The following is a 23,584-nucleotide window of genomic DNA, read 5'->3' on the forward strand; positions in this document are numbered from 1 at the left end:
GGGAATTACCATGGGATATTTTTTTATAATCATGGAAAATGTTAATAAAAATTTAAAAATTAAAAAAAGGCTTTGCTAAGTACTTGTCTCCCCCACTGTTTTTTTTTTTTTTTTTCATCAAAAGAAGATAAAGGGACCACATATGTGTGTTAGAAACTACGTGGGTGGCCTGAAGGGGATACTGACTTTTGGTTCCTTTATTGTTCTGGAATTGCTAGAGTCTCTGAGGGCACAATTATGTGAGAAAGGACTTGAAAAGAGTGAGATTTGTCTCCTGGCATTAGATTGAAGGAGAACTCTTTTTATTTAAAATGCCAGGGTGAGAAACATTTCAAACAAAAGAATAAAGTGTTGGGGTCCAATTCAGGGCCAACTAGAACCTTTAGCATAATTTATCTCACCATTCCTTTTGTAAAATTCAGTTTGCTGGCCACTCACCCCATAGAGAATGTCTGCTGGAATGTCTAGTCTCAACCAGGTGCCAACACCCCACTTTTGCAGTAGGAGGAGGTGTCATGGAAAATGAAGGTACAAGGAGGGTAGGAGATGCTAAGTATGATGGCTCATGCCTGTAATCCCAGCATTTAGGAGGCTGAGGTAGGAGGATTGCCTTGAGTTCAAGAGTTCAAGGCCAATCTGGGCTATATAATGAATTCCAGGCCAACTTGAGCTACAGAGTGAAAACCTGACTCACAACAAAAAGGAGGGACTGGGACTGGAGAGATGGCTCAGCAGTTAAAGGCTTACTTGCAAAGCCTGCTGACCCAGGTTCAGTTACCCAGTACCCACTTAGAGCCAAATTCACAGAGTGCCATAAGGCCCTGGTGTGCCCATTCTCTCTGTTCTTTCTCTCTCTCTCTCTCTCTCTCTCTCTCTTAAATAAATAAGTAAAAATATTTTTAGGACTGGAGAGATTCCTCAGCAGTTAACATGCTTGCCTGCAAGGCCTAATGAACTGGGTTTGAGTCCTCAGTACTCATGTAAAGCCAGATGTACAAATTGGCACATGCATCTGGAGTTGTTTGCAGCAGCTAGAGGTCCTGGTGTACCCATTCTCTCTCACTTTGTCTCTCTGTCTGTCTCTCTCTCTGTGTATGTATGTGTCTGTCTGACCCTCTCTGCTTGCAAATAAATAAAAATATTTTTAATATTTTATTTTTATATGCTGATTTGAGAGAGAAAGTGAGGCAAGGAGAGAGAGAGAGTAGGTGTGCCAGGGCCTCCAGCTGCTGCAAACGAACTTCAGATGCATGTGCCACCTTGTACATCTGTCTTATGTGTGTTTTGGGAATCAAACCTGGGTCCTTTGGCTGTGCAGGCAAGCACCTTAACTGATAAGCTATCTCTTCAGCCCAGTGGAAAAAAAATATATATATATATATATATTTTTGGGTTTTTCAAGGTAGGGTCTCACTCTAGTCCAGGCTGGCCTGGAATTCACTATGGAGTCTCAGGGTGGCCTCGAACTCACAGTGATCCTCCTACCTTTGCCTTCCAGTACTGGGATTAAAGGCATGCACCACCTTGCCCAGTTGCAATGAAAATATTTTTAAAAACAAATACACTTGGTTTTTTTGAGGTAGGGTCTCCCTCTAGTTCAGGCTGACCTGGAATTCACTATATAGTCACAGAGTAGCCTTAAACTCACGGTCATCCTCCTACCTCCACCTCTGGAGTGGTGGAATTAAAGGCGTGTGCCACCACATCCAGCTAAAATATACATATTTTTTAAAGGAAGGCTGGGGTTGGAGGGTAGGAACAAATGGGTGGGAGGCAGGTTTGGCCTTTGTTGATACTGAAAGGAAGGCCCCCTTTCAGATGGATGATAGGTATCTGAAATTCTAACTGATTCATTCTTTTAGGTTAAATGTGCGCTTTTCTTTTAATGGGGTTAGTAGTAGCCAATAATAGTATAAGTTAGGGCTGGAGAGATGGGTCAGAGGTTAAGGTGCTTGCCTGCAAAACCTAACAACGCAAGTTCAGTTTGCCAGTACCCATGTAATGGCAGATGTGCAAAGTAGTGCATGCATCTGGAGTTCATTTGCAGAGGCTGGAGGCCCTGGCGTGCCCATTTTCTCTGTGTCTCAGGGTGGCCTTGAACTCACGGTGATCCTCCTACCTCTGCCTCCTGAGTGCTGGGATTAAAGGCATGCGCCACCATGCCCGGTGATAATGTCCTTTTTAATATAATTGCTAGGTTGAAACAAGTATTAAGAGAGGCAGAGGGGTCCACAGATCACGAGTCCATGGGTACTCCCTGGGCAGGCTCAGCCTTGGTGAGTTACCACAGGGTGATGGCCTAGTTGTCCAAAGGCCTGGATGCAATGAAAAGGCTGGGCTCACTACAGGAGGGCTTTCAAAGTGAAGAGTGGGGTGTGAAGTTCGAGTCAGCTGAGGCCTGGGAGCAGAGGAAAGGCAGACAGAGAGGAAGCAAAGCACCAACAGGGCCCAGTCTGATGGGAATAGGACTGAGCACAGATCATCGGGATTTTAAGAAACAGGCCTAGAGCCAGCTGTGGTGTGATTTTAATCACAGCCCTTTGAGGTCCAGGTCAGCCTGGGCTAGAGTGAGACCTTGCCTCAAAAAAGAAAAATGAAACAAGGTCAAGCCAGGCCTGTAATCCAAGCTACTTGGAAGGCTGAGGGCAGTCTAGGCAAATAGTAAGAGAACTTATCACACACACAAAAAAAAAAGTCAGATGCACAAAGTAGCGTATGCATCATTTGCAGTGGCTAGAGGTCTTGGTGTGCCCATTCTCTCTGTCTGTCTCTGCTTGCAAATAAATAGATGATTTTTTTTTTAAGAGAGGATGGTGTAAACCAGTGATAGAGCACTTGCCTAGCATGTGTAAGGGCCTGGGTTCCAGCTCCACTCCACACTGGGCACCACCATAATAAAATAATAACATAATAACAGCAGCATAGCTCTTAGCTATGTATAGTGACATACATCTGTGATCCCAGCACTTAAGAAACTGAGGCAGGAGGATCATGATTTTGAGGCCAGCTGGGGATATCCTGTTACAAAAACAGTTCTTCAGGGCTGGGAGTACAGCTCGTCAGTAGAGCATTTACCTAGCATTCAAAAAGTCCCGCGTTTAATCTAAGAACCTGATTATACATTCCTATAATCCCAGCCACTCAGGAGGCCAAGGCCAGTCTGGGCAACATAGTAATATTTTATCACAAGGCCAAAAAAAAAAAAAAAAAAGAAAGAAAGAAAAAGAAAAAGAAAAAGGAAAGGGGTCTGGAGAGATGGCTTAGTGGTTAAGGCATTTGCCTGCAAAGCCAAAGGACCCTGGTTCAATTCTCCAGGACCCATGTAAGCCAGATGCACAAGAGGGCGCACGCATCTGGAATTCATTTGCAGTGGCACACCCATTCTCTCCCTTCCTCTTTCTCTCTTTCTCTCTGCCTCTTTCTCTCAAATAAATAGATAAAATATATTAAAATATTTTTTAATGGAAAGGAAGGAAGGAAGGAAGAAAATAAAGCAGGGCCAGAGGGGTAGCTGCATGTTAGAAATGGAGGGGGCGGCTTCATAAGGAGGGCACCACTGGTTTCTCCTTCAAGGTCCTATTCTATTGTCCCCTCTCTCTCTCTCCCCCTTCCCCCTCCCCTCTCTCTCTCTTTCTCTCTCTGTCTTTGAGACAGGGTCTTTCTTTGTAGGCTGGCTGGCCTAGGACTTGTCATGTAGCCCCAGGCTGGCCTCAAACTCTCTCAATCATTCTCTTCCTTCAGCCTCCCGAGTGCTGTGATTACAGGTGTGTGCCACCATACCTGGCTTGCATCTCCCCTATCATCAACATTTTTTTTTCCCTCTGTGTCCTTGCCCATTCTTTATTCTGCTTCTTTTATAGCATTTGAACTGACATTTTTCTTACATAACTAAAGCTTACATTTTGACACATTTTCTTCCATCCTTTCTAGTCTGTGTCTTTCCTAACTGTCCATCATGGACAGGAATACAAACATTGTTGCATTTGTGAAATCTTATGTTCCCTGCTGGATATAATGGTGGGTGAATGAAGCATTTGATTTTCTTACCTCTCTCAAAGAGCAGCTATAAGTAAATAAAAGCATCTTTCCTTGTCCAGGCCTTTGCGGTTTTCCTTGTCAATCAGTAGCTTTGGGTTACCGTGCAGGATGGGGGGCTTCCCCTCTTGTCTTGGTACAGCCTGTTCTTGAACTCCACTGCTTGCCATCCAGGTAGATGGGGTCAGCTACCTCCTCCAGGAGATCTACGGAATTGAAAACAAATACAACACACAAGATTCTAAGGTAAGTTTTTGGTTGTTTTTGTTGTTGCTTTTGGGTTTTCGAGGTAGGGTCTCGCTCTAGCCCAGGCTCACCTGGAATTCACTATGTAGTCTCAGGGTGGCCTCAAACTCACAGTGATCCTCCTACGTCTGCCTCCCAAGAGCTGGAATTAAAGGTGTGCGCCACCACGCCCGGCTCTAAAGTAGCTTTTGTCCAAAGCTGCCTGTGCTTTCCCTGGAGTACAGTGAGATGCTGCTCCGCCCAGAGCTGAGGCTGTGGCAAGGCCAGTGCTGGACGAGTTGCTCTTGGAGAACCCTCACTCCTCGCCTCAGCCATCAGCTTCTTCCCCTGGAAGTGAGCACAAGAGGCTGCTTCGGATTTGCCCTTGCCCTCGGGAGCTCTGTTGAACTCCTGCACGTCCTTCGAGGGTCTCTCGTGGCCCTGTCACCTGCACCCGTGTACAGCCCTAGTTTCCTTCAGCCCAGACTCTCAGAGGGAGGGCCGAGCTTCTCCCCAGGATGAGCTCTGGTTAATCTGGACTCTCAGCTGCGCACAGCAGTTCCTAGAATTTGCCTTGCGTACTTGTCTCAGCTCTTGAGCCCAGCTGCCTTGTGAGGAGCGCGGGCACAAAGAGCTCTGGTCGGCCCACTTCCATCCATCTCCCTGCTCAGGTGGCTGAGGACGAAGTGAGTGACAACAGTGCCGAGTGTGTTGTGTGCCTCTCGGATGTCCGGGACACCCTGATCCTGCCCTGCCGCCACCTCTGCCTCTGTAACACCTGTGCAGACACCCTGCGCTACCAGGCCAACAACTGCCCCATCTGCCGGCTGCGTAAGCTCTGGGTGCAGGCGGGGCGCGAGGGGGGCTGGACGGGCGCTCACGAAGCACCAAACACCAGAGGGAGCGCCCTTCTGTCTGGGCTCTTAGGCATCCCAAAGCCTGCGGGAAGGTGCTCTGATGCTTTTTCTTCTTCACAGCTTTCCGGGCACTGCTTCAAATCCGAGCCATGAGGAAAAAATTGGGCCCTCTGTCCCCAACTAGCTTTAACCCTATCATTTCATCCCAGACGTCTGACTCTGAAGAGCATTCAGTAAGTTGGGTTCAGAAACAAGGATCCCCCACCACACATACACACTGCCCTAAACAGATGTTCTCTCTATGGGCTTTGCTGATTTGCTGCGTGACGGGGTGTTTTTGAGAACAGGGTCTTGCTATGTAGCCATGGCTGAGCTGGCTTGGAACTTGCTGTGGGACCTGGCTAGTCTTGAATTTGCAGCAGTCCTCTTGCCTTTGCCTCCCAAGTACTGGGATTATAAGCTTGCACCATCTTACCCAGATTTGTATTTTTTAATGTTTTTTTTAAATTTGTATATTTTATGAGAAAGAGAGAATTGGCATGCCAGGACCTTCAGCCACTGCAGTTGAACTCCAGACGCATGTGTCACCTTGTGTGCATGTGTGACCTCATGCGCTTACATCACCTTGTGTGTCTGGTTTATGTGGGATCTGGAGAGTCAAACATGGGTCCTTAGGCTTTGCAGGCAAGCTCCTTAACCACTAAGCCATGTCTCCAGCCCCTCTTTAAAAAAATGTTTTTGGGGTTTTTTTTAAGTTATTTGAGAGTGAGAAAGAGGCAGGTAGTGGGAGAGAAGGAGAGAGAGAGAGAAAGCGAAAGAGAATGGGTGCACCAGGACCTCCAGCTACGGCAGATGAACTCCAGATGCTTGCACCACTTTGTGTATCTGGCTTATGTGGGTCCTGGGGAATCGAACCTTGGTCCTTTGGCTTTGCAAGCAAGTGCCTTAACTTCTAAGCCATCTCTCTTCAGCCCTTTCTTCCCCCCTAGGGAGGGTCTCACTGTAGCCCAGACTCACCTGAAACTCACAGTGATCCTCCTACCTTAGCCTCCCAAATGCTGGGGCTGGAGATGTGCCCACCAGGCTCGGCTTGACCCTTTTTTATCTGGCACTATAGCAGGAATTAAACCTAAGCACAGTGCAGGACTCAGTAGGCTGGCTGACCTCATGTTGTGTTACTAATATTAAACTGAAAGTTGGAATCTGCTCATTAAAATCTACCTTTGGAGCTGGGTGTGGTGGTGCATGCCTTTAATCCCAGCACTTGGGAGGCAGAGGTAGGAGGATCACTGTGAGTTCGAGGCCAGCCTGAGACTACATAGTGAAATCCAGGTCAGCCTGAGCTACAGTGAGACCTTACCTCAAAAAAGAAAAAAAAAAAATCTCCCTTTGATACCTGGCACACCCAGCACTTGGGATGCTGAGAGAAGGGTCACTGGAAGTTAGAAGCCAGGCAGGGCTATAGAGTGAGTTCCAGGTAAGCGAGTGAGACCCTACCCTGAAAACCCCTCTCTTTGCTGCCTTCTGGAACTTGATGCCCAGTGAATTGTTTATATTCTGGAACAATCTGCTAGAGGTTCACTCTAGTGGGGTCCAGCTGCAGAACGCCTCCAAATAAAAACAAGGAATGATTGTTTTGCGTTGTTTACTCTGCTGGGTTTGGTGGCACACGCCTTTAATCTCAGCACTCAGGAGGCCAAGGTAGGAGGACCACTATGAGTTTGAGGCCAACCTGAGACTACATAGTAAATTCCAGGTCAGCCTGGGCTAGAGCGAGACCCTACCTCGAAAAAAAAAAAAAAAAAAGTCACATATGCTAGTGGTCTTTAGGTTAGCCCAGTGGTAGAAGAGATTTGTTTTTCATTGAATAGTAGAGGGCAATTGGTTAGTCATTTTAGGAGGAAAAATTATGTTAGCACTTCAATCTTTAATCCACACCAGATAACAGATTCCAGATGGAGTGTATGGTTAACTGTTAAGAGCAGACAAAAGGAAGCATTAGAAATCTAGATTAAGTTAGATATGATCATTTAATTGACTGAGTGTGGGGAGAGCACCCCTCAAGCAATAGAAAACTACAAAAAAATAATTTGTAGATTTGGCCACATAAAAAGTTCAGCCAAATGTAGTCATTTACACCTGTATCCCAGGGTTTCAGAGGCTAGCACAAGAGAACTTCAAGCTCAAGGCCAGTAGAAGGATAACAAAAGTTACTGTCAATGATTATTGGTGATTTTCCCCATCTTTAATATAGTTTCCAAATTTCCTATATTATTTATTTCTATGATCAGGAAAAAGGACTTTATGAAAAATGATCCAGGCAGGATCTAGGAGCCTATCATTGACATTCATCTCTCTTATATTCAGTATAGAAGCTTTGCTCCCCCCCCACCATATACAAAGAAAATGTGTGTGTGTGTGTGTGTGTGTGTGTGTGTGTGTGGTGTAGGTTTATATATGTGTATTTGCATTCATGTGGATACACATGAGTAAGAAAACACTTTTTTAATGTCCAGTAGAAAACATGATTGTGTCATAAAAAAACACTTCATTTTCCATTCTGTCTCTGATTCCCCTAGTCCTCAGAGAATATTCCACCAGGTTACGAAGTGGTGTCTCTTCTGGAGGCCCTCAATGGGCCCCTCACCCCATCCCCAGCCGTCCCTCCACTTCACGTGCTTGGAGATGGTCACCTCTCAGGAATGCTGCCGTCATACAGCAATGATGGTCACTTGCCCCCTGTCAGGACACTGTCTCCCCTTGACCGCCTGTCTGATTGCAGCAGCCAAGGACTCAAGCTCAAAAAGAATCTCTCCAAGTGAGTAGCCAGTGCTCATCAGAGTTGTCCTGGGCTGTCTTTGAGAGGTTTCAAAGCCATCTTTCCCTCTCGCCATTGTGCTGGTCACAGAAGACCTAAGTGGGACCCCAGGGATGGAAATAAAATGTATGGGGGTACTCAGGAGAGTTCTCATTAGACAAACCTGTCATGTGCTCTTTGGGGGTACAGAAAGAGAATATTGAGCACCATGGACAGAGTCCTCAAAGTCCCTGTAGATTCTGTCTCAGTCTGAAGATGGATCCTGGTGACAGTTATTGCCTAAGCATTTAAATCCAGTGGGGCATGGTCACGGTAGTTTCTACGGCAAAGGAGAGTGCTTTACATAGGAAAGTACTGAGACCTGGGAATGCCACCCCCTGTTCAGACAGCAAGTCACAGAAGAAGCTGTGACACAGGTGGATCTCTGTCCCTCTCTGGTGCTCCTGTCATCTCCCACGCCCCTGGCCATCCCCCTATGCACTCTGAGTAGAGTTCAGGCTGTCTCTGTCTCCTGAGCATGGTGATGTAGCTGTTTTCCCTTGAACTTGTGCAGATCTGTTTCTCAGAATTCCTCCGTGCTACAGGAAGAGGATGACAAGCGCTCCTGCAGTGAGTCGGAGACTCAGCTCTCTCAGAGACCGTCAGCCCAGCATCTTGGAGAGGTTAGTGGATTTCTTCCTCCTTCCTGGGAGCTGGTGCTGGGCACTGTCCTCTTGCCTGCCTGGCACCTTGGTCTCCCTGTTTTCATTTGTCCTGTAGACGTCTAGCACCCTCCAGGGTGGTGGCCACAGAGGTTTCCTAGGCTCATGAGTTTCCCGATGTATGAGTCTGTTTGCCCCAGCTCTGTCCATCCTAGAATGTCAGCAGGAGGAAGTCATGGAAGAGCCTTCCTGGCACTGATGTTCTTGCAGGTGGGGTGAGCACAGATCCAGGTCCATAAACACAGTGCTTGCATGATCCACGTGGCTGTGGGCCAGTGTGTCCAACGTGGAGGCGACCCCAGGTCCAGGAGCAAGGGTCTGGGGTGGGAGGGCAGGCTGCACAGAAGAGGGCCTGCGTGCAGGGCAGCAGTGGAGCACCCATGGGACGTGCTGGAAGGCTGGCATGGTGTAGTGACAAAAGACTGGAACTTTCCGCTTCTACCCCGTATGTCCTGGTACCCTTCACAGACTTCACTTAGGTGGACGTGTCAGACATTCAAAGACAAGATAGTGCTCCATCCTGAGGCGCACCTGCCTAGTTGAGACAGCACTTGTACTCAAATTCCAGCATAACATGGCACTTTGTCGCTGTCCAGTAAACACTTGCTGAATGAATGCCCTTTTTTTATTTCTTTTTTGAGGCAAGGTTTTGTGTAGTCCACTCTTGTCTTGTACTTACCATGTCGCTTATCCTTCTGCCTCTGCCCCCCAAGTGCTGGGATTACAGGCACAGGTCATCACAGCTGATGCTTGTTTTCCTTCCCCACACCCCCGCAAGAAAGGTTCTCACTCTAGCCCAGGTTGACTTGCAGCTCTCTCTGTAGTCATAGACTGGCCTCATACTCACAGCGATCCTCCTCCCTCTGCCTCCTGAGTGCTGGGAGTAAAGGTATGCACCACCATGCCTGACCTTTTCTGTTTTTTTTTTTTTAATTTTTATTTATTTGAGAGTGATAGACAGACAGAAGGAGGCAGAGAGAGAGAGAGAGAGAATGGGCACACCAGGGTCTACAGCCACTGCAAACGAACTCCAGATGCATGTGCCCCCTGGTGCATCTGGCTAATGTGGGTCCTGGGGAATTGAGCCTGGAACCAGAGTCCTTAGGCTTCACAGGCAAGCACTTAACTGCTAAGCCATCTCTCCAGCCCGTTTTCTGGTTTTTAAATAGTTATTTGCAAGGGGAGAGAGAGAGAGAGAGAGGCACACACGATGGCTTCTTGCCACGGAAAATGAACTCCAGATGCATGTGCCACTTTGTGCATCTGACTTTATATAGGTACTGGGGATTCAAACTACAACCATCTGGCTTTGCAAGCAAGCACTTTTAACTGCTAATCCATCTCTTCAACCCACTGTGTGTGTGTGTGTGTGTGTGTGTGTGTGTGTGTGTGTGTATGCCTGATGGTATATATGTATGTGTGTGTAGATTGTGCACATGTGCAGAGACCAGGAGAACACGTGATGTCTTCCTTTATCATTTATCTGCATTTTCCCTTGAGAGTTTCTCACTGAACCCAGAGCTGCTGTGTTTTCGGTTAGATGGCTGACCAGAGAGCGCTAACAATTCTCTAGTCACCACTCCCTACAGTATTGGTGTTACCGGCATGTGTAGACATGCCTACCTGGTTACATGGGTGCTGGGGAATTGAACCAGGGGCCAGGTAAGCCCTCTCAGGCCCTCATACTTGCATAACAAGCACATTTACCCATTGAGTCATCTCATCTCTGATGAACAAATTTAAAAGAACAGCCAGCCAGGCATAGTAGTGCTGAGACTAATTTCAGGTCAGCCTGAGCTAGAGTGAGACCCTACCGGAAAAAAAAAAAAAACAGGGAACACCACATAGTGGCGTGTTGGAGAGCAGTCGGTAGAGCTTTGCCTCCTCCTAGGATGGTGAGGCTGTGCACCCCGACTTACTGCTGGGAATCAGAGGTGGAGTCTATTTCAGATCCATTAGATAGGAACACCCCAACATCACATTCCCATGGAAATGTCCCACAGGTAATGAGGTCCCTGTTGGTTTAGTGTTCTTTTCCCTAAAAAAAAAAAGTTGTTAAAAGTGGGGGGGGGGATTAACATGGGATATTTTTTTATAATCATGGAAAATGCTAATAAAAATTTTTAAAAAAAGTTGTTCATAATCTCAGGGATGCCAGGGATGTCCCCATGTCACAGCTGCCAGGTGACCTGTGTCACCGGAGCTCCAGTCTTTGTATGCCCCAACAGATGCTGGGCCTTGGGCAGGAGGTGCTGACTGAAGTGTGCACCTCCCCTGGGAGAAAGTCACTCCAGGCCCCAGCTGAAGAGGAGTGCTGACAGAAGAGAAGCCAGCCCTGCCTCTCATGTCACTCACGTCCAGGAGAGGAGGGGCCCTTGTCGCTCCCAGTGTCCCCTTTCCTCCTTGCCCCTACCCAGATCCTGCTCTTACTCTTCCTCCCACACATGGGCTTGTGCTTATTTCGTGTCCCATTGTGTCCTCCACCCCCAGGAATGTGGCGTGACTCCAGAAAGTGAGAACCTCACCCTGTCGTCCTCAGGGGCTATTGACCAGTCGTCTTGCACAGGGACCCCGCTGTCTTCCACCATCTCCTCCCCAGAAGGTACCCGAGGGAGCAGGCAGTGGCAGAACATGTCTCCCCTTGCCTCGTAGCTGTGCTGGAGCTTCCCCCAGGGATGGGGCAGAAAGCAAATGCCTGAGGTGGTGACCACACAGGGAAGGGCTCTCGTCCCAGTCCTGCCATCAGTCCATCAATGAGCTTTCCCCAATACTGATGCAGACGCAAACTCCTCTGGTCCCCAAGTTTCGGTCCTGAGCTTTGAAATATAGAGCAGCAGAATCTTGGGAAACGTTCAAGACTAACCCTTCTTTCGGAAAGGATAAATCCAGGCCACTATACTCCTCTCCTCACGGCCCAAAGGCAGAGGAGGTTGTGCTCCTTACAAAGGTTGGTCTTGTCTCTACAGACCCTGCCAGCAGTAGCCTGGCCCAGTCAGTCATGTCCATGGCGTCCTCCCAGATCAGCACCGACACGGTCTCCTCCATGTCTGGCTCCTACATCGCCCCTGGCACTGAAGAGGAGGGAGAGGCCCTTCCTTCCCCCCGGGCTGCCAGCAGAGCCCCCTCAGAAGAAGAAGAGGTAAGGAAGTACACACAGATCATCCTTGCTGCCAGTGCTTCTTGCACAGATTCAAGGCAGCTTTGTCGGCCAGGGGTGGCTGCAGGGCCCAGGCATGGGAAAGTGTACAAGTTTGTACTGAAGAAGGCTTGGGCTTGCTGTCATGAGAACTTGACTGGAAAACCCATGATAACTGTACCCTTGGGGCTTGGGCTCTTTTGCAGGGGACACCAGCAGAGTCTCCAGACAGCAGTTTTGCTGGCCTTCCAGCTGGGGAGCAGGATGCAGAGGTAACTGGATGGCAGACAGCAGCACCCCTTCTTGCTAGTGTTGGCTGGGGATGCCAGTGACGGGGTAGTGGAGTTGCCCTCCCGCATGTGGCACTCCTAGATCAGTGAGTAGAGGCGAGAGCAGCCTCACACTCTGGCCTGGAGCTGTTCTTTTGCCAGGGGCACTGGTTCCAGTGTGACCCATGTGGAGTGAGTTCAGGAGGGAACTTCCGGGGCTGTGTTGGCCTCCGTACATTTAGTCTGAGGGGCGCTGTGGGCATATGCAGGACTGAGCGATGAGTTTCTGCTTGCCCTGCCCCTTGCACCCCATCAGGAGTCCTTTGTAGAGGTAAGACGGGATCACAGGCCAGGGTAAAAAGTGCACTGGCCATGGCCTGTGCCCGTTGCTGTGCAGTCCCAGCTTCGCTTTCATGGTCCCAGATCAACTCAGGATATCTGGATAGAATTTGGCCCCTCTAAAACTTTTATGATATCATGATTTTTTTTTCAAGACAGGGTCTTACCATGTAGCCTTGACTGACCAGGAACTCACTGTCTAGACCAGACTGGCCTCAAATTCATGGGCAGTCCTTCTACCTCAGCCTCCAGAGTGCTAGGATCACAGGTGTGCACCAGCACACTGTTTTTTGTTGTTTGTTTTGTTTTGTTTTTCTTTTATTTTACCTTACTATTAGCTTGTAACAAGGATGTTCCCAACAAACTGTTCTGAGCATATATATAACTGGCTGGGACCTGTCCTTCAAACCTCCCCAGCTCCTTTGCACATTAAACACGGGTGGGAAGTGTGCACTGTGGGTGCAAGTCCTGGGGCCAACTGCTGCGGGGTGATCTGTCTTCTGCTGATCTCCTGTGCCTTCTCTGCAGACTCATGGCATTCTCCTTCTGTCCTAGGGAAATGACGTCATGGAGGAAGAGGATGGATCACCCATGCTAGAAGATGGTAAAAGACCTGGTCCTTTACTCCCTCGTGTTGTTGCTTTCCTGGGTATTCTCTAATGGGTAAAGAGCGGGGGATATCGTGACTTGGTGGCAGTGTTCAGTTGTGTGACTTTGGGGGACATGATTGTCTTCTTGATGGACTGTCGGGTGAACAAAATATCAGTGACCTCAGTGACCTGCCCAGCTCAGAGCCCAGGGGTCAGGTTGGGGACGTACGGAAAACAATTCTGCTTGTGCCACCAGCAGACCCATGCCTGGCTCCCGTAGCTCTCCGTGAGCTGCCCTGCCTGCGGCCCCAGGCGAGTAACAGGAGAGCGAGGTCGGGCGTGCAGGGCGGGACTGTGGTGGCAGCTTGTCTGCTTCTGCTTCTCCCCGGAGAATCCAAGAGGGTCTCAGGAGCAGCAGCGTGAAGGCTGCGGCTGAAGAAATGGAGCTTCTTCAGAAGCTCAGCCCAGGCAGGAGCGTCGAGGGGCTCGTAGGGACCACCTCTGCCCTTACCCAGGCCTTGACTTGACTCCCCTGGAAGTTTTGTATCCAGTCAGGCTGGAAGCGAAGGCATGCCCTTCAGGGTAAGGAAGGAAGACGAAGAGTCCTGGAGAAGTCACACCCCGTGTCCAGAGCCAGACGCCTTTCCCTCTCTGCTCTGGGGCACCTTCAGACACGCGTGTGCCGTGGCCTGATGCCGCCATGCCGCTAGCAGATGTCATCATAGTTGCTTCTGCTTCAGCGCTGGCCATTGCTTGGGGGAGTCGGGGTGTGCATGCAGACTTGACAGCTTTCGCTGGCAAGAGCCTCGGGAAGAGGAGCCTTGAGGCCAGGCCCTCCCACCCCCGCACCCCTGCCGGGGCTCGAAGCCTCACGGCCTCTGTGGCTACCTCAGAGTCCAAGGTTCCAGTGTTACGTAGGGTAATGACTCCCCAAGAGCAAGATGGACACGCTGCTGCCACCTGACCCCCATCGTCCACACAGTGGGTTTTGCTTCTCTTCCTTTTGCCACAGAAGAAAAAGGGAGCTTGAAGAAAACCTACTTCTACAGCTTTTCCTTCCCTCCCACATGTCGGTAGGGTCCCGGGTAGTTATTGAAACCACGCTCAAAACAACTTCAGCCTCATGAGAAAGTAAAACATGATTTTGTGAATGTGATACTCTAATGCGATGTGCAAAATGATGTCACATAAGGCCTCACATTGTTGTTTTATGTGTGCATTATTTTGCAGAACTCTGTGGTCATAGCACACCCGCTCACACCTGAGAGCCATAGGCATGAGCAGGGTACTGTCCCCTGGCTTTCTCCAGCTTTTGCCAGCCACACTGTCACTGGCTTGGCCTGGGGGTGGTCTCTGTCAGGCCTGGGTCCTGCAGCCCACTGCAGTGATCTAACTTACTAGGGAGTAGCAGCTAGGAAGGGGTCAGCTAAAGAAACAAACCAGAACAGAATGGTGCGAGAACCCAGACGTGCCCACACAATCTGATTCCTCTTTTTGTCCTCTCTTTACCCACTTAAGTACTGTCTTTTTTTTAAACATATGATTTGATTTTTTGTCTCCATCCTTAAGATTTTTATTTTAAGGACAGCAAAGTAGAGAAAAACACAGCCAGCCCCTCTCTAACTGCATTAACTGCATTAACTCGTTACAGGCCAGAGGACATGCGCATTTCTAGGCACGGAGTGTGACAATAACAATGACTTTGACTCGGGGAGCGTGAAAGCACTGGACAATGAGCTGTGCTCTGAGGTCTGCTTACCTGGTGAGTGGCAGTCTGCTGAACATGAACTTGGTGGGAGACACCCTTCTGCTCTTACCTTGCTCTCCCCAGTACACCGGTCTCCTGCCCACAGTTCCCGCCAGGAAAGGCCTGGGGTGTGCTAAGGCGCTGGAGACCAGCTGCTGAGAAGAAGGGAGAAGGCCCGGGAAGCCTTGAGCTTTATGCACAGAACAAGTCCTCCTCTGAGAATACTGACATAGGAAGAAAGGGGCAGAAACGTCTCTCCCTACAATTTGGCCAAACTGTATGTCCATCCAGACTTTAGATACCATGTTGGATGGACTGAAGTTTTCCTCCTCGGGAAGTTTGAACAAATACCTCCCTATGAACCTTGGGAAGGTAGCATGATCTCTTGAAAAAACGAAGCTATAGCCCCTCCATCTATCAGGGGACATATGCTTGAAGCCATAAAGAAGAGCCCTTCAGCCAGCGTTACACAGCAGCCAATGGCCTGTGACCCAGCCAGCTTTAGGGTTCCAGTTCTATCATTCATACTAGATCTGGGTCCCAAGGAGGGGCCAGAGGTCAGGGATGATTCGGTTCTCTAGAGCCCCAACTTTAAATTTTCCCTCTTTCTTTTTATGATCTTACACTGAATCTGGGCTGATTTCATGCAAAGCAGGCAGACATGTTAATTAAACATTAAAAACCAGGCATAGTAGCTCATGCCTGTAATCCCAGCACTTAGGCGGCAGAGACACAGGATTTCTCCAAGTTTGAGACCAGCCAACATAGTTCCATGCCAACCACTACTAAATAGCAAGATCTGACTCAAAAAAAAAAAAAAAGGAAAGAAAGGAAAAGAAAATGGAAGCCAGGCATGGTGGTGCACACCTGTAATCCCAGTACTTGGGAGGCAGAGGTAGGAGGATCACCATGAGTTCGAGGCCACCCTGAGACTCCATAGTGAATTCCAGGTCAGCCTGGGATAGAGTGAGACCCTACCTCAAAAAAAAAAAAAAAAAAATGGAAAAGAAAAAGATCACTCATTGAGCACTGACCTCCATGTGCTCATTCAAGAGGTCCAAATAGCACTTCCTAAAAGCCAGGTCTTGCCTAACTGAACTGGGTCAGATGTCCCCCCTGGTTTCACTGCAGAGATTGTCCTTCACACTGTACTGTTCCTAATCTTCCCATTGTCCCCCAAGGAGACCTGCCTCAGCTGCAGAACAGCCACTCCTGGGTCCAGTGCTTTACTCGCTCAGCAATGTGGCCAGAAATGTTGGAGCCACATGACCTCCTGTGGTTGCCACTCTCCTTCAGCCTGTGCCAGCCATGGTCTCAGCGCAAGCCCATGGCAAGGGAAGTCAGAATTCTCAGGAGAAACTTTCTCCAGCCTTTCCAAGGGTGCTCCGGTCATTCTCTATTTAGTTTGTCCTGAAGATACTGCCCAGGTCTCAGCCTTCAATGAGTCCTAAGAGACAGTATCTGTTCGCCTGTTTCTCCCACACAGGCGCTGGGCACAACCTTTTCCTGCCTAAGTGTGGTGAAAGGTGTTGAGCCCTGTGGCTGCTCCTGCCCAGTTATGCCTGGACCGCTTGGAGCTGCTGGAGACCAGGGCACACTCACTCCCTGCCTTCCCGTTCCTGCCCTTGCTTCCATCTGTCCATTTATGTTCCATGTCTTTTTGCCAAATGTAGATTTGTCTGTCTGGTTTGCATTTTTTTTTAACTCATTTAGTGTTTTCCGACTGTGTGAAAGTTCATGTTCATTCTGTGCCAGCACTGTCCTGCCTCTGCTCAGCCAGACACCAAGCTTGCTGGCATGTGCACTTCGAGGGCTCTCGCTTAGGGCTGTAGACAAGCTTTTGGTTCCTAATTGACAAGGGCCTGCCCATATTCAATATACTTAAATTTTTTTTCAAGAAAAATATTTATGAGAACATATTCATTTTTGCTCAAGAAAAATGGGCATGTTTCAGTGGCAAGGACTATGGGGAGGGCATCCGTGGTTGGTCCTAGAGTGAGGGTGGTGCCTTTGCCCAGCTCTGCCTATCTCGGTGGTGGCTCTCCACCGGCCAGCCTCTCCCCTTGAAGACTCCTACCCACAGCCTTCCCTGCTTTGGGCAGTGGGAGAAGCTGGCACTTACGGGGGCACCAGCTGTGGAGACCGAGCCTGTTCTTTCTGCTTCTTCCTCTTCCAACCTCCCTGCAGCCAACCTACTTCTCAGATGTCTTCCCTCTGTGGGAGGGCAGTGAGTCCAGAAAGAAAGAAAGCAACCTTGTGGTTCCTTACGATTTCTAAAACCGTGGTTTTGAGATTAAACTGGCTTCACAATTGGGCCAGACACTAAACCCGTCACCTGTGGCGGCTGCCAGGAGGGGAACTCAGGTGTCCATAGCATATGAAGTGTCCCTTGTGTTCTCAGCAGAGGCTCATGGACTCCTGCATGCAGGGGAAGGTATACTGCTCTCTTGGCAAGACGTCTTTTGGGTTCTTCTGTTAGCATCACACCTATAACAAAAGTGTCAGAGACTCAAAAATGGAAGAATCCACTTACAGGCCCTGGAATAGATGGGCTTCTTAACACTTAGTTGGGTAGTAAACTCCCATCCAACCTGAGATATTCACAGTCTGGCTCAGCTCCTCACGTTTCAGTGAGCAGCATTCTCCGTTATACATCTGGGCCCTGTTTGAGTCTTATTTCTCTCTTCAAATGAGTGCCACCCCTTCATAGAAGCCAGTGGAGAGTGCAGTCCACCCCCTTCATAGAAGCCAGTAGACAGAGACGTCCACCCCCTTTATAGAGGCCAGTGGACAGTGTTGTCCAGGGAAGCTCCTTGCACCCTTGGGCTATGTGCATACTGCTGTTAAGAGCACTGTCCTGACCATGCCCCACACTTGACGGCCTTAGTGGGCTCTTTGTCTTTTCCTTCCACTAAGAAGCTTCCAGGGCTTCTAGGGCCCTACGATGGAAGTAGATTTCTGATTCTTCATGCTTCATGTGGGAAAGTGTGTATTCTGAGGTTGCTCCTGAAAGGTTCTCAAAGGGGTCGTCTAAGCTGACAGGTGCAGTGTAAGCATTAGAATTGCATGACCACACCCCGTGTGGCTCCAGAATTTGGTGGAGCAAGAGAGTGATGAGGTGGTGGTGTGTGATTGTTCTGGGAAAGACTCTGTACGGTATGTGGGTAATGGAGAGGTCAAGAGACTGGGGGATTTAGTGGAAATGCACACATAATTTTTATGGCTGCATCATACAGGATTGGACCTATAAAATCTAAAAATGCATATACATACCTGAAGTCCAGTCCTCTCCTCCCTTCAAGCCTCATAATGCAAATTAAGATGCTTTGGGAATGTTTGTACAGTTGGGAGCACTGAGGGAAATCCAAATTACATTTCCCTTTCCCCGGGACAGAAACTGCAGAGGTGTTTGAAATGTTTCGGCCGCCAAATATAACACTGCAGTGGCTTGGCAGAAGCAGCAGAGGATGCGACACCTCCCGAAAGGCACTCCCCTGATGTACCTCTAGAGGGCTCTTAGTCTCCCATGTGGGTCCCAAGGGGGACTGAATACAAAGCAAGCACTTTGGTCTCTCCCTCCGTGCCCCCAGGTCGCCTCCTGGCTGGAGGGTGCTTTGCATTCTTCTGGGGGAGAGCGGCCTCGTTCTGCTGCCACAGCCCTTCACTATAAACTCCCGTTGAATGAGTCCCAGTCTGTTCCATAAGGAGCAGCTTGGCAGCCCTGGCACGGGCTCCTGGGCATGGCAGGTTTTGGACCAGGACCAGTGCATTTAGTGAGGACAGCCCTCCTGGGCCTCAGCATCTCACGGCTCACTGGCAGCAGTGGTTGTGGTGGTGGCGACATGGTGTTGGTGGCTGGTGTGTGTGTGTGTGTGTGTGTCTTCTCTCTTGTTTACCATTTGCTTTTGGTCTTTCCCACTGAACAGCGGCAGTTCCGGAATCCTGCCCCATAAACATTGAGGAATAGGTATGACATCTACCAAATTATATGAATAACCAAGAGACTCATTTTATTTAGGGTCCCTAACTCAATACACCATGTTGCCTGGTCCTCCCCTCACCACTCAGAATGCCACCCTCAGAGGGAAGAAGTACCCTCCACTAATTTCCCAGGGAGTGACAGCCGCAGGCCACTGGGGTGTGAGAGACCCTGAGACCTTCTCCCTTCCTCTCCTTTCCCCGAGTTCCACCACTAACTGGAACTACTGCCTCAGGATGGATGCAAGACGTTCATCAGGAACAAGCCCGTGATGCCCACTAGCATTTCTGCCACTACAGGGCTTTATGTCTTGGGCTGGCTGAATCGGAGGCCAACCCTGGCCACGTGTGTGGTGGCTCCAGATCACATTATAGAGCCGGCTGGCCTTGTTCCCAGGAGAAGCAGTGTCCTTGCTCCATGCATGTGCACTGGCCCAGCACCTTTCTGGGTGTGTACTATGGCCCTGCAAAAGGAGCTTGTCTAATAGGAGTGAAAGGGCCACAGTTTTCCTTGTGTGGTGTTTGGAGAAAGGAAGTGAGGCTTAGGCTTCAGGGGAGCACACCTCACCTGGGAGGTGCCTTCGGAGAGAAGCCACTTCCTAACCCCCAAATGAGGCTTTGTCCCAAGGGTGGAGGTGGTAAGGCCCTGAAGGCCTGAGATGGGCCTGAACCAAGCTGGAGAAGGGGCTGGCTCCAAGTTCACTGCTGGCACACTCCCACAGGCCTCATGTAGTCCTCTGCAAACCCCCGAGGGATGCACCCCCATCTGACGCAGAAGAAAGCCAAGGCCCAGCGCTGCAGAGACAGCTCAGTGAGCCTTGAGGAGCGTTTGCCGCCTAAGCATGAATGCTCCTCAGGCAGGAGACTGCCATGTTCAGCTTCCCACAACCCACATAAAAAATCTGGGTGTGGTGTCACCTGTCTGTAACCCCAGTCCTGGGATAGGAGGACAGAGACCAGATAATTTCTGTGGCTTTCTGACAGAAGTTCCAGGTTGAAGTGGGTACCTGAACTTTAGAAGTGCTCAGATGCCAGGTGTGGTGCTGCATGCCTTTAACCCCAGCCCTCACTGTGAGTTCGAGGCCAGCTTGGGACTACATAGTGAATTCCAGGGAAAGACCATACCTCTAAAAAAAGAAATGCTCAGATGAGCATTAAGAGTACACCCAACATTCTCCTCTGGCCTCCATACCCACACGTGAGCATCTGTACACACACATACATCACACCACACACACACACACACACGAGAGAGAGAGCCAAGGCACAATCAAGTGACTTGCCAAGATCACACCATCAATACCATGTAAACTGGGCATGAGACCCAAACAAGGTGTGGCTATAACCAGAAGGGAATGAGCACAGTAGTGGTGGATTGGATGCAGAGCACAAAGCAGAGAAGGGCAGCAGGGGATGGCACAGGGCAGCCAGGGTCACAGGGTGATAATAGATGGCACCCATGGGACCCCGGGACTCCTAGGACAGTCTCTCCTGGGTTGGTGTCAGTAACTGCCGGGGTGCAGAAAGAGATGAAAAGTGGCATTACCCTTGCTCCCAGCCAAGGCTGTACGTCCTTGCATCCTGCTGCGTGGCCAGCCTCTTCCTGCCCCGGCCCTCACCACACACACACAGGTTATGGGCAAGGACAGGCCTACTTGTGCCCTCACTGCAGCTTTCCCCAGAGAAAAAGCTAGGCTAAGTCTAGTTTCCTTGTCTTCACCCACATCACACAGTTTGCAAACCCCAGAACCCAACTGTTAAGATGTAAAGTGTATCTTAGGGTAAATTCACAAACAAGGAATGTTCATGGTGCCCCTGTCTGTCCTTGGGTCGCAGTGCAGTGACTGGACCTCGCCGAGGTAGGTGGGAGCAGCCCTGGCACAGGTCGGCACCCGCCTCTCCCTGCTCTGTCACACACTGTGGCTTGCACACAGCAGTTTCAGGTCATATGCATCCTGCCAGCTTCTGTGTGGACTCCCGCGCTACCCTGCTGGAGCTGTCGCGTGGACTTGGCCTAAGGTCTGCTCCTGTAATCTTCATTTTCTCTTCTCCAGGTACCTGGCAGGCTGATGACAATGTGGTCAGCCGTCGGAACACTCAGCGCCGACGCTTATCATCAGGCAGCCTAGAGGACCCTGAGGAGAGCAGACCATGTGTATGGGGTCCTTTGGCTGTCTGAGGGCACTGCCCCCGTACCTGGGCTCTTCTCCTATCCTTGCATTCCATTCTCACTGGACCACTGGCTTCCTGGGCATCCTCAGCAAGACTCGTGTGGACTTTATATTCATTCGATGGCTGGGTGTGAAGTTCAGCCCTCTCTCTGCCAGCCCCGTCTCCTAGAACTGTGATCCTTGCCCTCTCAGAATCAGAAGCCCTCCCTCTCCTCACGGGCTGATGCCACCACTCATGAGGTCCTTTGCAAAGATGACAGTGCCCACTGAACCCAGTGGGTAGGTTGGGCAGATTGCCGGCGGCTGGCCACTTCTAGCCTTTTCTCCTTTGGGAGTAGACCAGGCAGATTTAAGAGTTTTGGCAGCTGTGTCACACACACCCATGGACAAGTTTTGGTCTCTGGTACCTCATAACTAATTTGAAACCTCCAGTTTGTGGTGGTTGGGGGATTTGCTCTGTGAGAAGGTAGGGTCATCTTACACTCTGGACTTCTGAAGCACCAGGAGCTCCTTTCGCAAGGATAGGAGATGGTAGTGACCAAAGGGTTGGTTCAAAGCCAGTTCCTCTGGTAGCAGAGCTGGTCTCCTGCACCTCATGTGCCTGTCTCCTGCGGACAGAGCCCTGAACCTGAGGCCTTGTCCTCCTCAGATGCAGTCATGGAGGTCCTAGGTTCCATCCAAAGGTGATCTTGCAGGGTGTTTATTGCTGGGCCTCCGTGTAAGTGCTGGGCTTGTTGTGTGTTACCACATTCCATCTCCACTACAGCCGTGTGAGGGGGAGGCAACCCCAACTATCCTCATCTCCATAGCTACGAGAGCCATGGGCCTGTGATTCTCAAACTGGTACCCCAGAGCACCAAAGGAAGTGGTGACAAGCCTTGAGTTAAGTCCAGGCAGGAGCCTAGGGCCAGCAGCAGTGGCCTGGGAGCCAGGGTGTCAGAGCTGGCCTTCACCTCAAGGACCTCCTCACCCTGCCTTTCAGATCTCTGGATAGGAAGATAGAGCCTCCCATGGGCAGACTGACAGTTTAGAAACACCATCTCCATGAACATTCAAACAAAGCCTTTGACAGCACGCTGGCCTGGAAACTGTTGAGTGTCACATCGTTGACATCTTGGTGAATACTGAATGGTTCTTGAGTCGATGCCTCCCTGCTAGCCTTTGAGAAGTGGTTTTCAGTGGGCTTGGGAAGCAGAATTAGGAACTTGTGAGGGTGAAGAGTGGAGCCCCTTAAGCTTTGCAGTTTTGCCCTAGAAGAGCTTTCCACAAAGGAGCCTGGTGCCCCGGGGATCCTTTGCCCCTCTTTTGTGTGTTTGTTTTTTTTTTTTTATTTTTGGTTCTAGGTCAGACTCACTATGTCACTGAAGATGACCTTGACCTCATGATCCTCTTGCTTCCACCTCCCAAGCCCTGGGGCTCCGGGTGCATTGAGCAGTGCCCAGCTCGCCTTTCTTCTCCAGCGTGTCTGCAGAGCCAGCAATGTAGTAACTTTCACACTACGGGAGGTTGTGACTCATGTCAGCCCTGCTGGAGGGGGCTCTACAGTCCTACCTAACGTACCCAAGGGCCCAGTTTGAATTCCCATGTTCAGCCTCTGAATCCCATCGTGAACTCTACCAGTTCAAATCCCACCTGGCACTCTCCTTTCCCAGAATTCTACTGCCCCTGCCATATTTAAGGCTTAAGCCAGTATAAGTTGAGCAATAACCCCACTTCTTGATTTTCTTAAATTATGAGCCCCAGAAGCGGTGGGCAGCAGGGGACTTCCCTTAGCCTGGGTGGTGGCACACAGACCCACCTCCTCCCTCCTGGTAGGCAGTGGGTAGGCAGGGTTCACAGTGTGGTGTGACCTGGGTGGATGGGGGAAATAGCCAGGTGAAGATGCAGGTAAACAGTGGCCAGGACCCCTCAGAAGAAGCTGTTATGGTGTGCCCCTCCCACCTTCCTGAGGAAGGGTTAAGCCCTCTTGGTTGGCCTCAACTCCACAGCCAACACATCTAGGTTAGAGAGCCCTTTACTACTCCTAGCCCAGTCCCCCCTGCCCCGCAGAAGCAGCCACAGGGACGGGCCTGAGGAGCTTATGTGAAGGACATCAGCTGCCACACTCCTGATCGAGTCTATCACCTGGAGACTGTTCCCTTGTCAGCATGTGCTCAGAGTGGTATGGGACCTTAGAAGGTACAGAGTACACTGCTAGAGGCCATTGGCTCCTTGCCATAGTAGATCTCCACTCTACCGCGGTCTTGGCGTGCTGTAGTGATCTTGGTTTCCTCTCAAAGCCTTTCTGCTTTCTACCCAGTTCCATCCCATCCGAGTTTATGCCCCCAGGACATCTCCTGGGCACAGACCCAAACACTAAGCTTCCTGCCAGGGAGCTAGATCCTGTCCACCAGGTGTTGGCATGCTGGTTGCTCACTTTCTTTTAGTATCTGCACACCTGGTGTGTGCGTGTGTATACTGTTTGTGCCATGTGTGTACCCCTCACGCCCTGGAGTACACTTGTGGGCACACTACAGTGGGGACATCAAGGATGCAATATTTATGGATCGCTGCATGATTCTTTAAAACGAATAAAACTGTTTACAAGGGAAGGAGCGATATTAACTACGACGTGGGGTCATTTGTAAAAGTTTCAGCCAGTTTCTCAGGTGCTCATCGGGAGGATCTGGTGTGGAGACATGCTTTTGGGTTAGGAGCCACTGACTGCCTGGCCTGGTC

The 23,584-nt window shown here is 49.9% G+C and overlaps 1 protein-coding gene across 3 annotated transcripts in view; it reads left to right on the forward strand.

Annotated features, from left to right (window-relative positions):
* Nucleotides 1-23,470, forward strand: part of Rnf157 (ring finger protein 157) — a 92,532-nt gene extending 69,062 nt beyond the window's left edge. The window contains exons 9-20 of one of the 3 annotated variants that reach the window (XM_045158441.1): nt 4,210-4,281; nt 4,932-5,091; nt 5,238-5,350; nt 7,697-7,935; nt 8,489-8,597; nt 11,127-11,238; nt 11,603-11,775; nt 11,979-12,044; nt 12,936-12,984; nt 14,622-14,732; nt 18,644-18,684; nt 20,750-20,882. In XM_045158441.1, coding sequence (XP_045014376.1) covers nt 4,210-4,281; nt 4,932-5,091; nt 5,238-5,350; nt 7,697-7,935; nt 8,489-8,597; nt 11,127-11,238; nt 11,603-11,775; nt 11,979-12,044; nt 12,936-12,984; nt 14,622-14,732; nt 18,644-18,684 — 1,245 coding nt within the window. In that variant the 3' untranslated portion in view covers nt 20,750-20,882. Of the gene's footprint in view, nt 1-4,209; nt 4,282-4,931; nt 5,092-5,237; nt 5,351-7,696; nt 7,936-8,488; nt 8,598-11,126; nt 11,239-11,602; nt 11,776-11,978; nt 12,045-12,935; nt 12,985-14,621; nt 14,733-18,643; nt 18,685-20,749 lie in introns of all 3 variants that reach the window. The other 2 variants (XM_045158442.1, XM_045158440.1) reach the window with 2 other exon arrangements.
* The last annotated feature ends 114 nt before the right edge of the window (nt 23,471-23,584 follow it).

Source organism: Jaculus jaculus, chromosome 9 (genome assembly GCF_020740685.1).
Source record: "Jaculus jaculus isolate mJacJac1 chromosome 9, mJacJac1.mat.Y.cur, whole genome shotgun sequence".
In the NCBI taxonomy this organism is placed as follows: Eukaryota; Metazoa; Chordata; class Mammalia; order Rodentia; family Dipodidae; genus Jaculus; species Jaculus jaculus.